The sequence below is a fragment of the Micropterus salmoides genome, unplaced genomic scaffold, assembly GCF_014851395.1.
Source record: "Micropterus salmoides isolate LMB-PRFRI ecotype aquatic unplaced genomic scaffold, ASM1485139v1 Ms_hic_scaffold_17, whole genome shotgun sequence".
Lineage (NCBI taxonomy): Eukaryota > Metazoa > Chordata > Actinopteri > Centrarchiformes > Centrarchidae > Micropterus > Micropterus salmoides.
The window spans coordinates 14,132,505-14,145,094 of record NW_024040817.1 but is presented as its reverse complement, the minus strand read 5'-3'; the positions used below and the strand labels follow the sequence as shown (position 1 = coordinate 14,145,094).

The 12,590-nt window shown below is 38.7% G+C and overlaps 1 protein-coding gene across 11 annotated transcripts in view; it reads right to left on the bottom strand.

The window, feature by feature from the left end:
• The window catches only part of LOC119906810 (sodium bicarbonate cotransporter 3-like), a 59,128-nt gene that overhangs the window by 29,150 nt on the left and 17,388 nt on the right, over nt 1-12,590 (bottom strand). For all 11 annotated transcript variants that reach the window (XM_038724180.1, XM_038724176.1, XM_038724169.1 and 8 more), the window contains exons 2-3: nt 11,432-11,513; nt 6,163-6,312 (exon numbers count right to left, since the gene is read on the bottom strand). In XM_038724180.1, coding sequence (XP_038580108.1) covers nt 6,163-6,312; nt 11,432-11,513 — 232 coding nt within the window. The remainder of the gene's footprint in view (nt 1-6,162; nt 6,313-11,431; nt 11,514-12,590) is intronic.

The window sequence follows — 12,590 nt, the reverse complement described above, 5'->3', positions numbered from 1 at the left end:
CAAACAGAATTACTCACACAACAATAAATCAATTATCAAAATAGTAGGCAATTTATTTAATAGTTGACAAAATTGATTACAGCTCTAATGTTTGGCCCCATGGAATCAGTATTATAGGTTTTGTAAAATTCTCAATTCGGCTATTCTGACCGGGATTCTGTTATCACAGAAACTAGGGCCCTACCTTAATGCTGCCACCTGTCTGTAGCTTGCCTGCACCAGCCCCTTGTCAAAAGAGAAGCTTACCACTGGACCTAGCAATCTTTCTGGGGTAAACCCTGCTGCTACATTAGAGGGAATACATGTGAAGGCTTGATGCAGTGAAAGCTTGAGGAGAAGTGTGCAAGAGAGAATAATGAAAACCCAAATGCTTTCCAGCTATTTTCTTTTCATGTCTGATTGAATTAGATGGCAGCTATTAGGACATCTGGAACCAGAGAGAAAACGGAAATAGATATGGCAGATTATAAGACTAAACACTGCAGGGAGGCAGAAATTGACTGACTGGAAGCAAAAAAAGGCAGTTATTTTCTGTTAACACATGGGTAGCTGTTTGGTAGTGTGGTTTGTATGATGTGAAAGAGGGTCAACCCATTGATAAACATTTTTCAATAATTCGTGTTACTGATCCCAAAAGTAAGATTTTCTTTTCTGGAGTAGATGGCAAGACTCATGATGTTAGATACATTAGTAAATTTAACTTCAGTTTATAGCTTTGACACAATCTTTTAAATAATATAACATGAAAATGTGCACAACTAACATTAATATATTTGAAATATGTTCTTAAAGGGGCATTATGGAGTTGCCAGCGGCCACTAGTGGTGCGGTTCTAAGATTGCAACCAGGCATGTGCTCGTACACATGCTCGCTCGAACTCATGTGCGAGCAGAATCCGAAACACAACCACTTTCATGCAGAAATCCTGCAATAAACGCAGAAACACCAGTATGCAGGCTGTGGCTTTTCACTCAGACATGTTCAGGCTCTGTTACTTCAACGTCCTCGTCTCAGAGGCAGATCAACACCGGCTCCGTAACGTTACTTAATTTAGCGCAGCCAGTCGCATATCGGCACAATCCTCCCGGAAAAAAGGCAGAGTGGCAGCGGCTATAGGCAGGCAGGGATACTGCTTCACACAACATGCTGGAAACTCAGGTAAACACCTACTGCAACGTTACAGTAATAGTTTTATCAGCTGCAGGTTGAACTAATCAATGCTCGTTACGTGATCATGTTACATTTACTGCATTTAGCCGACGAGCTATATCATTATCTGGCCTGCTGCTTTCAGTAACTATCTTTATTATCTTATTCATTTCTAAGTGAGTTTTGCTCCCATTGAGAATAAGGCAATGACAATTTGATTTATTAAAATCAAAAACTTACATATAGCCCCTTTAAATATGTTCATAAGATTCAGCCATTAATTTTTTGCATTAGGATAATTAATAGAAATCCAGCTACACTCTTACATTGTTAAATAGTATTGCTGTGTGAGGTAGTGTTACTTTCATCAGACGAAACTAAACGAAATATATCCGTCAATGACCTTTTTTCCCCGACTAAAATGAGACGATGACGAGACAGCAACAATGTACTTAAACACAGACTGTGGCTATATTATCATGCAATATTGTTGGCGAAAAATGACGGCACTAAAATGTAATTCATAAAATAAAACTGCTAATAAAATCTTGATTTCTTTTTGTCATTATAATGAGAAGGCCATATTATCTCCCTCTAAATTTTCACTTGAACAGTGTGTTCATTCAGCAGTATTTTTTTCTTCCTGTGTTTTGAATGCTGCCTGGGATGATACCTGCAGGTAGAAACGTACGTTACTGTGCTGTGGAGGATGCTCTGGTGATGAACACAACATGCTAGGGAAGAAAGAGGCGCTTAGATATTTGGTCCCATTTCAAATACAGTGAGGCGGACAAAAAAACAGAGTGCCTTTTTTGGAAAAAACACTACAAACTTGAAGCGGCATACCAAGGCTAACCACCGGTTAGGTAAGTTATAATAATAATAATACATTTTATTTATAGGCGCCTTTCTGAACACTCAAGTTCACCTCACAAAACATAATAAAACAGTACAGCAATAATCGATAAAATTAACAACTATAATTACAGTGCATAAAATCAGGATACAAAACAACTGGAAACAAAGATTGAGAAAGAGTGATCACGTGGGATATGCCAGTTTAAAAAAAATGTGTTTTCCAGGCGGGATTTAAAAATGGAAAGCGAGTCACTGTTGCGGATTTCTGGTGGAAGAGAGTTCAAACGAGCAGGAGGTACAATGAAGTGAATAGAAGAAGATGACCTAAGAGTCCCGGTGGGGGTGTTAATATGAAGGAGGTCAGCGACGTACCGAGGAGCGAGGTTATGAATGGCCTTGAAGGTCAGGAGCAGATTCTTGAAATCAATGCAGTGTTTAACTGGGAGCCAATGAAGCTGCTGAAGAACAGGAGTAATATGATTAATAGAAGGGGTTCTGGGGATAATATGGGCAGCAGAGTTCTGAACCAGTTGAAGTTTATGTATGGATTTGAGAGGAAGACCAACGAGAAGAGAATTACAATAATCAATGCGGGTAACCAGTGTGTTAACGAGAATGGCTGTACTAGTGGGTGAGAGAGACCGTCAGAGGCGATTAATGTTACGTAAATGGAAGTATGCAGACCGAGTGATATTATTGATGTGAGCTTGAAATGAAAGTGTACTGTCGAGGATCACACCCAGACTCTTGACCTGAGGGGAGGGGGAAACTGTGGAGTTGTCAATGGTAAGAGAAAAACTGTCAGATTTAGTCAAAGTGGATTTGGTGCCAATGAGGAGAACCTCGGTTTTTTCACTGTTAAGTTTGAGGAAGTTGCAAGAGAACCAGGATTTGATTTCCGTTAGGCAATCAGAGAGGGAGGTGGGTGGGAGAGACATGGTAGGTTTGGTGGACAGGTAGAGCTGGGTGTCATCCGCATAGCAGTGGAACTGGATGTTAAATTTAGGAAAGATATGGCCAAGAGGAAGCAGATAGATGATGAACAGAAGGGGCCCCAGGACAGAGCTCTGGGGAATACCGGTAGCAACAGGGGATAGCTCTGATTTGAAATGTTTGAGCTGGATGAACTGAGTGCGGCCAGAGAGATATGATTTAAACCAGTCCAAGGGTGTGTTAGTGAAACCAATATGGACTAATCTGTCAAGGAGGATATTATGAGAGATGGTGTCAAAGGCTGCACTCAGATCAAGGAGGATGAGAATAGTTAGTAGTCCGGAATCAGCTGCCATGAGAAGATAATTGGTGATTTTTACCAGCGCTGTTTCTGTGCTATGGCAGGGACGGAAACCAGATTAGAATTGTTCATAGAGGTTATTGTCAGACATATGTGCATGGACTGATATGCAACTGTTTTTTCAAGCATTTAGAAAGAAAAGCTAGGTTAGAAATAGGCCAGACGTTGTTGAAATTGTTGGGGTCAGCACCAGGTTTCTTAAGTAAAGGAGTTACTGCAGCTGATTTTAGAGAGTAAGCAGGCTTTTACTAAGACGGTAGGATGAGGGTCAAGCTGACAAGTAGTTGGTTTTGAATTTCTAATAATGTCCAATATTTCAGCAACAGAGGGAAGCGAGAAACTTGAAAATGAACGAGAAAGAGGTGTCGGGAGAACTGAAAAAGACAGACTGTGAAAGGTATTAGTAGTCAGTTGCTGGTGAATCTTTGAATTAAAAAAATGACATTAAGGAGTTACAGTAAGCAGATAAGTACAGATGAGGCGTGAGAGAGTCCGGTGGTCATAGTATGTCGTTGACCATGGAGAACAAGGTTCTGGTATTACCCTCGCCTGAAGTGATTATCTGCATAATTGGTGGATTTGGCTGTAGAAAGAGTGTCCTTGTAGTGGAGAATGTGGTTTTTATACATTGTTTGCAATAAAGTTAACATTTAAATTTTACAAACCATTTTATCTGTATGTGAGATGAGTGAAATAAAAACTAAAATGATAAATATCTCTATTTTGGTTAGAGCAGATTGACCAAAATGCTAATCAAACTTATACTAAAGACTAAAATGATGGTTACTGGCTAAAACTAGACTAAAATACTTTTGACTAAAATCAGACTTAAATACCCAGATTTTTGTCAACTAAAACTTGATTTAAAAAATAGTATACAATGGACTAAATATGACAAAAACTATCAAGGACATTTGACACAGGAATAAGACTAAGACTAAATTTTAAAATGGCTGACAAAGTTAACACAAGTGTGAGGGAATTTTCTTAGTAGGCTTAATTCAAGTAACAGGTGAGGTAGGGTTCATGTAGAGGTCACACTCGGGGTCACTAGCAGAGCCCAAAAGTAGAATGCTCCCAGCTATTTCTAGCAATAACTCTCTGTCTCACTCCTCGTCAGAGTGGCGACAGCTGGCTGATAGGGAGACACTATAGTTCAGTCATCAGGCTAGCACATAACAGTGTTTTCTTGGAGTCTTATTTGTTTACAGAACTCACTGTCTCCACAGATTAGAGTGCAAATACATGAGACCATTAGATTTCAACGTGTTGTAGGTAATGCATTGGAGTCTCAACATCAACAGATTGGCTGTTCAGATTTAGGCCAGTTAAATATGACCTGGTAGGAAAAAAGCTATTGGCACTAAGGGACAGACAAAAGAGATACACTGTGGACCAAAATAAGGTTTCTTGAGATTTTCTGTGTTGGCATTGCATCTGTTCACATGTTGTATGCTGGCACTGTAATCTCCTCAGCTGAGTCTCATTAAACACTGCTGTGTAAGTCTCCATGAATCTCCAAGAACTTCTTCATCACATCAGACACTCACTTTATTTCTACATGTTGTACATGTATATAGGAGGGCACACTGCATAACAACTCGGGTTGGGCGATGTCATTGCGCAAGCGGGCGCGACTAGTTCTCAGTCTTTTAGGCGACTTAATAAAACATACTGCTGATGGAGAAAATGGAGCAGAAGGAGGGAAGAGAGACAGAGAGAGGCGGGGCAAGTTGGGGTGTTTACCTGAAGTAGGTGTGTGTGTCAGAGTTTGGGGAGAATTCCCAGGCAGATGCAAAGCATACTTAGAAACAATAAAAAAAATTTACGTGGTCATTAAAACCTGTTTTCACAGGGTGGTATAATGTGAACATTTGAGATTTTTTTCTGCTGGGGGGTCGGGTGTTTAACAATCAAGATGCCAGCTCAGCATTGCAATGTCTGTCAGCCACTGCCGATGGATGATGGCATCAGCCCAACCCTAATAACAAACAACAAACAAAAAGTGCTATTTTCTATATTGGATGCTAACTCAGCAGCTAGGACTCTAGATGACCAAAGTGTCTTATAAACCATGTGTTCTGTGCCCTCAGCCAGAGCTTAACATGATAACAGCACTGATAGCGTCTTATTCTGTGTTGTTGTCATAAAGGACTCGAGTCATAGAGTTCAAAGCATTGTTTGGGGGTTTATGAATCTTGCAGTTAAGTGCAGCAACGTCACACACAAATACACTCACACATCGCTTAAAAATGTCACAGCCTTCAATCAGTGTCAGAGGCTGGTTCCCAGTGGCCTTTAATGCCTTTTAGAGCAGAATATTTTATTCAGAACTGTTTGAAAGACAGAGAGACACAGAGGGCTTAAACAGAGTGGTGTTCCAACCTGGCAATCTATACACTGATAAAAAGGGGTCTGAATCTGAATCACACCTACAGTAAATGTCACACTTGTCTCCCACAACATTCCTGTCATTGCTTTGCCAACTGAGGTTGGTGAAAAATGTATATCATAATCATATAAGTTTTATAAATATTTGTATAAAAAAGTGTTTGTATCAGTTGTATTGTGAGATACATGTACCAGTAAAATCCCATCAGTGAAAATAAAATTAAAAAGGTACACAAAGTCTAAGCTAGGTTTATCTATTGTGAATTGCAAGGGTTCCTGTTTATTGTCTGAGGTGAGTTCTGTAAGAGTATGAATAAACACAGATGAAGGCTCTCAAAAGTCAACATTAACTGCAAGTTACAGGACTGTGTGACAGAAGAAATCAGCAGAGAGAGGGATTTAGAGAGAGAAATAGAAAAAAAATGTGTGTGGGGTTTGGTAGTAAATAAGGGATTTAGAGTGTTTCTAACCACAAGTGGGGGATTCCCTGCCATCTTCCTTCCCCTCCTCAGAGTCTCTCTCCTTCTTCTTTCGGTGGTGTTTGTGTCCTCGGTGGCGATGCCTCCGTTTGCTCTCCCTTCCAAGGGGAACATGGACGCCTACATACACTGCTCTGTGGCCTGGGGGAAAAAACGTGCAATTTCAGTTCAAGAGCTTTCCTGTATACCCTCCTACACACACACTGGAAAAGGTAAAAATGGGGGAGGAAAAATGAAAGCAGGAATAGTATTTTGTAAACATAATAAAAAGTTAAATAGCATAAAAGAAGAAAAGAACATCTTCAGTATTACTATACAACCTGATTCAGAACACCAGTAATTCATTAGGTGGTCAAGAGAAAACTCATGTCATCGTAATCTATGCTGAATGGCTAACCTGCTCAGGAGCAGGTTATATTTAATGCTATAAAAGCACTACTGACCAATTAGTTCTCTTGGAAAATGGCATCACCATAAAAGATCCTGTAGTTTCATGGGCTGCTGTAGGTTATGCAGAGACCTTCAGAGACTAATTAAGGCACTAAAGCCTTGCACTTGTTGTACTTTTAAGATATGACAGTAACCATATTTATGACGTTAAAATATATGGGTTTAATTGTTCTTATATTAGGCAGAATATTATGAGCATATAGATTGGTAGGCCTATTCAAATTAATTTTAATATGAATTTGTTTCTAACATTATCGAGACTGGTCATGTACCACCCCACCTTTTGCTATGTGTGCGCAGGTAATGCGGGTGAGTTTTCAGTAAATGTTGAGATTCAGTCTTTCCACCAATATTTCAGCCCTTTTTATAGCATGAATGGTATATGATAAGAAATTCTTGAAAGTGAATTGAACAACCACTTTAGTTTTAATTTAGCGCCTTAAGGTTTTCATGTCAAACACTGATACACAGCCAAGCTGAAAGAATAAGGCTAAAATTCTCATAAGAACACATCAAAGCAACACATTTATATTATACACCTGTTAACTTAGGCATTCACACTGTCTGCGATTTTGTGTCTTCCTGCATGTGGCAGCTGCAGCTGTGTTAGCCTGAATTATAATAATAATAATAATCCTTATTTGTAGAGCACTTTTCAAAAACAAGTTACAAAGTGCTTTAACAAGTGTAAAGAATAATACAAAAAAAAAACAAGATAAGAGCATGAAAAATTAATATAAAATTAGTAAAATACAATAAAATAAAAGGGATAAAATAAAGTCAAATAAGATCGGGAAAGGCTCTCCTATAAAAGTATGTTTTAAGAAGGGACTTAAAAGAGTTCACTGACTCAGCCGACCTGATTACCTCGGGCAGGTTGTTCCAGAGCCTCGGGGCCCTGACAGCAAACGCTCTGTCCCCTTTAGTTTTCAGTCGAGACTATGGAACAGACAGCAGACCTCTGCCCAAGGATCTCAAGGTACGTGCTGGTGTGTATGGGACTAAAAGGTCAGAAATATAACAAGGCGAGAGGCCATGAAGAGCTTTAAAAGTGATCAATAAAATTTTAAAGTCAATTCTAAAACACACTGGGAGCCAGTGTAATGAAGCTAAGATAGGGGTGATGTGGTCATATTTCTTTGTTCTGGTTAAAAGCCTGGCAGCTGAGTTCTGGACAGTCTGGAGTCGATCAATAGATTTTTGGGTTAAACAGGTGAAAAGGCTGTTGCAATAATCCAGGCGTGATGAGATGAAGGCGTGTAAAATGGTCTGGGTGTCCTTAAAAGTTAACATAGATCGAATTTTTGCTATATTTCTAAGTTGATAAAAACATGATTGAACAAGCTTTGTGGTGTGCTGCTCGAAATTTAAATTACTAACAAACCAAACAACAAGGTTCTTTGCCACAGGCAGATTGCGTGTTTAGCTTTGCTGCCAGTCGACTTGTCCATGTTTGCGTCTGGTCATGTGCTGCAAACAACGCCCCTTTCATGTGAACCCACTCATGGGTGGATTGGGAAACCTTAGGTTTACTTACCAAGCTGATAATAAGCTTTGTGTGACTGCTTAGCCTGAACACAGTAGCTAGGGTTAGTGAAGCCAGATAACTAAAAGATTTCCTTGTTATGTTGAACTTGATCCATGGTACAGGACCCATTTTTTTTTACCTTGTTCTTTTGACACAAACACTCAATGAATATTTGTATACAGTAACAATAATAACTTCTCATTCTGGACCTACACCAAAAACATTTTTCACATTGTATGTTTACTTCAGATATGGATGTAAAAGTTCTATATTATCTACAAAAGGTTACATCTACAATACTGTAAAATCTGATGGGCAAATTTGGGGTCTTAAGTCTCCAATCTATTTTTTTGCCCAGCCATCACACACATCAGATTCCTGCCTCTTTTAGCATTTAAAGCTAATAAAAACAACTACACCTAAGTTCTCCCGAGATGCATCCCAGAAGGACAACAATAATACAAATGGAATTCCATATGCAATAGACTGAATTCAATGTAAAGATCCAAGAAATGGTGTGAAATCATAGGTTACGTTGTAAAACTGACAATTTAAGTCTACAAGAACAGTATCACAGTCCCAGTCATTTACAACTGAAATAAAAGACAGACAAATTAACACACTAATGTTTGAGAAAGAAGACAAAGAACATCTTTCCATATTGTCTGAATGCTCTAGATAACCTACTTGAAGGAAACCAGAGTATAACGTTTAACTTTTTTCACCCCTCTGTTTCCCCCCCAATGTTTTATCTACTTCCCCTCATTATTGTTCCTGCCATACAGGAACCGTGTTCTGAAATGTAAACGCCCTATTTTCGCCCTACATTCTCTGCCAATACTCATATTTCACAGATGAGTCATCTCTCTTTGATTTAAGAGTGAACCCAGGAGGACTGAAAACAAAATGCAGCACTCAGAGGAAGGCATAAGCGACATGCACATGAGCTGAACACTTGGAGGGACACAGAGAAGAAGGAAAGAGGTAGAGAGAGAAAAGACACAGGAGATGAAAGAGGATATAGAAAAAAAAAAGACTGACAGCTTAGCTGGAAAGAAAGCAGAGGGTTCCAAGGGTTTGACAAAAAGAGAGACTATACCAGATATTATTGAATGGAAAATCTCAGAACCCATCAGCTAACATTCAACAACGGTTTTTCCTCTGGGGCCAATGGCAAATGTTTTGTGGCAATCGTATCCAGGGGATATCCAGGCCAAGACTTCCTCTTTGGTGCTTACAGTCTGACTAGCTCGGAGCCCATCAACTATTGTCTGACGACGAGTTTAACGCAGATACATTTTAAAAATTGAATCTCTAGAATGATGAAAATGAATCTCTCTCTAAAAACTTCATTGGGTAATGGGTTCCTAGATTGCATTTTAGCCAGCGTCTCAACACATTTATCTGTATGCAACCAAAGCCCGCACAAACGTAATTAGTCATTATTACTTGGACAACAAACGTACTACAAACAGAAACCAGAACACTTGCAATAACTAAATCTTGTCCCTTGCCTATAGATTCTGTTTATAGAGATTACATAATGCAGAATATCAAGTGTTGTGGACCCACACTGAGAAAGAGCAACGAGATAGAGGGGGAGGATAGAGAGACAGGTAGCTAACACCTGAGGGTGATAATGTGGTGGTAATAATGTTTGTGGTGCATTATCCATCCATCCATCCATCGTCAACCGCTTATCCTGCGTACAGGGTCTGGAGCCAATCCCAGCTGACATCGGGCGAAAGGCAGGGTACACCCTGGACATGTCGCCAGTGCTGCTACATTCTCTCTTGGTTAAATGTTACACACATCCGCCATCTGATCTTAGAAATTATTTGATTTGATTCATTGACTCATCAGTTAGGCCTACATTTCTGCAAAAAATATGGTTCAAGTCAATATCACAATATTTATTAGCATCAACTTAATGTGCATCATAGATAAATTGTCAGTCACACATGTAAAGTACAAACGTCCAAAAACTCTTTTCTTTTTTATTACATTTTGCTCTGAATGAATAACGTTAATGTGATTGTACTGAAAGTCAACGATAATATTGAACTATTTGTTAGTTCTACTACAAAATCACATCGTAAGTGCCTCAAGTTTACTTTACTAAGGGGGCTTTCACACCTACCTCTTTTGGTCCGGACTTTCGGACTTTTCAGTTTGATCCAAACCAAAGTTGCAGGTGTGAAACCTCCCCTGGACCACGGTCCGAACCAAACAGACAAATTTATTTATCTATTACTGGTTACAAGTCACCAGTAATAGCCTATCAACATTGACTACTGTGCAGAAGTAGCCAATAGAATGAGCAAGCCATCATGCTACAGCCGCTCCTCTCTTCTCTGTAGATTACATAAGTTGACCATAACTACGCCCGTTACTGGAAGTAAGTGCAGCAAAAAAAGCAATACTAGTAAAAGGCTGATACTGCATCAGTGCAACAAGCAGGAACGTGTACAGAGCGATATATGCTCTGTCTCATCTACCGCCGCTGTGTTTTGGTTTTACACAAGCACATGTGCTAGCTCGGCTAATAGCTAGTTGTAAACAAGCTAAGCCTGTTTAGCTGAGATTCTACGTACCTTAAAATTTTGAAAATCCTTGTAAACTCAGCTGCTTGTTGAGAAACCAGCTCCTCTCTACAGCAGCAGCAGAGGGAGGAGGAGAAGGAACGACTGACTGACATCTTCTTTCCAAGCTTCACTCAGTATGAAGTCAAGTATATAGTTTATTTTACATGTTCCATTTTGTTTTCAGTGTGATACCGATTTCATATTGTTACTTTGCTGCTGTAAACTTTACCTTGTAGCTGCTCTGAAAACAATTAGTTATAATAATATATTCAATTTTTTAAATCTTTTTAAAATAACATATTTTAATAACCCAAGAGTATAGATAAAGAACAGAACCAATAAATAGTATCAATAAATATATTTATATATATATATATATATATATATATATATAACAATATAAAATAAATGCCATATAAATGGCAGCCGGTAGTTTATGATAATTTATCACTCATTGTTAACAATTCCATTTCTGGGATAGATCTCTAATTCATTTAATTTAGTAATTATAAAGATTAAACATGACAATTAACTTTAATCCTGTTATTTTCAACATAGTTTTGTGTTGGATTTTGTGTTGTTCTAAATTTTGACACCACGATTAAAAATTTTACAGAAAATGTATATCAAATCACCTACCCTTCCCATCGCTTAAAAAAGCACATAGTCACAAGAAAAATCTTTGCGTTATACTTACTTTCCAAATCTTCGTTTTCGTAGTTTGTGTGAGTGGTGAAGCTGGTCTTTCCATGGTCAACTATTGCCTCCTCATCTAGACCCTGAGAATGACAGGAGGAGAGAGACGAAAAGAGATAGAGAGAGGCAGAGAAAAAATAAAAATAAGATGACTTGCATTCGGTAATAATAACGACACAACAGACATTTATCACTGTAATGGAGCACAATGTCAGACTGAAAATATATTTTATTTCAGCTTTAGACCTGCTTTTAAGAACTCAAACATCATCACAAAGGAATTGATATCAAAAGTGGTAAGTTTGCTGTGACACCTTGTACATTTCATTACCTGTCAGATATAAGATCTGTTGGTGAGGCAGTAAGAGATGTAGCGAGTCTGTACGTAGCAGAAGAATGTGGGGAACTAAGGACCCACACTCCAAAAGTGTTAGCACTAATCAGAGTAGGTTGGGAAAGATTGGCCTGGCTGTGATTAGACCGACAGGAACACACACAGATTCTTAAATTTCACCCTCCAAATATGTTACTCACCTGCAGTTTTGCTGAACAGGTATGCAGGGATTCCTGTTTGTATTTTTATTTGTATTTTTACACCATACTAAATCACTCCATAGCTCTAGGTTTATGTGTGGGAGTAAAGCGAACAAAGTACTTTGGTTTTATACATGGCCAACACCGACAGTCCACTGCCACACCACTTACACATAGCAGTCAAGAGAAACCCCATGATCTAGGCAAAAATATAATTGCGTATACTTAATGATAAGCAGACTGTGACCATTTATCTCGTTTGAAATGTAGTCCAGAACAAAATGACATACTCTTACTAACTTATCTAGCACAGTAACCACTCAACGTGAACAGCAAGAATTGGAATTGGAAGTCGATGAGGGCTTATCTATGTGTTATTTTCCACAAACTAATTAGTGTGTATCGGAAAATATATTCATTGTTATGAAAGCAATAAAGGTCGAGTTTCATAGCAACGTCGAGAGGATGGCTACACTCATTAAAAAAGAGGTTATGACCTTAGTGCAAATAATTACCCTGATGTCAATGTCATGGAAACATCAAGAGACAAAATATTCAATTAGAGGAGAGGAAGCTGCCAGGATACATAGCAGCAAAGGTACATATTATTAATGTTCTTTATCACA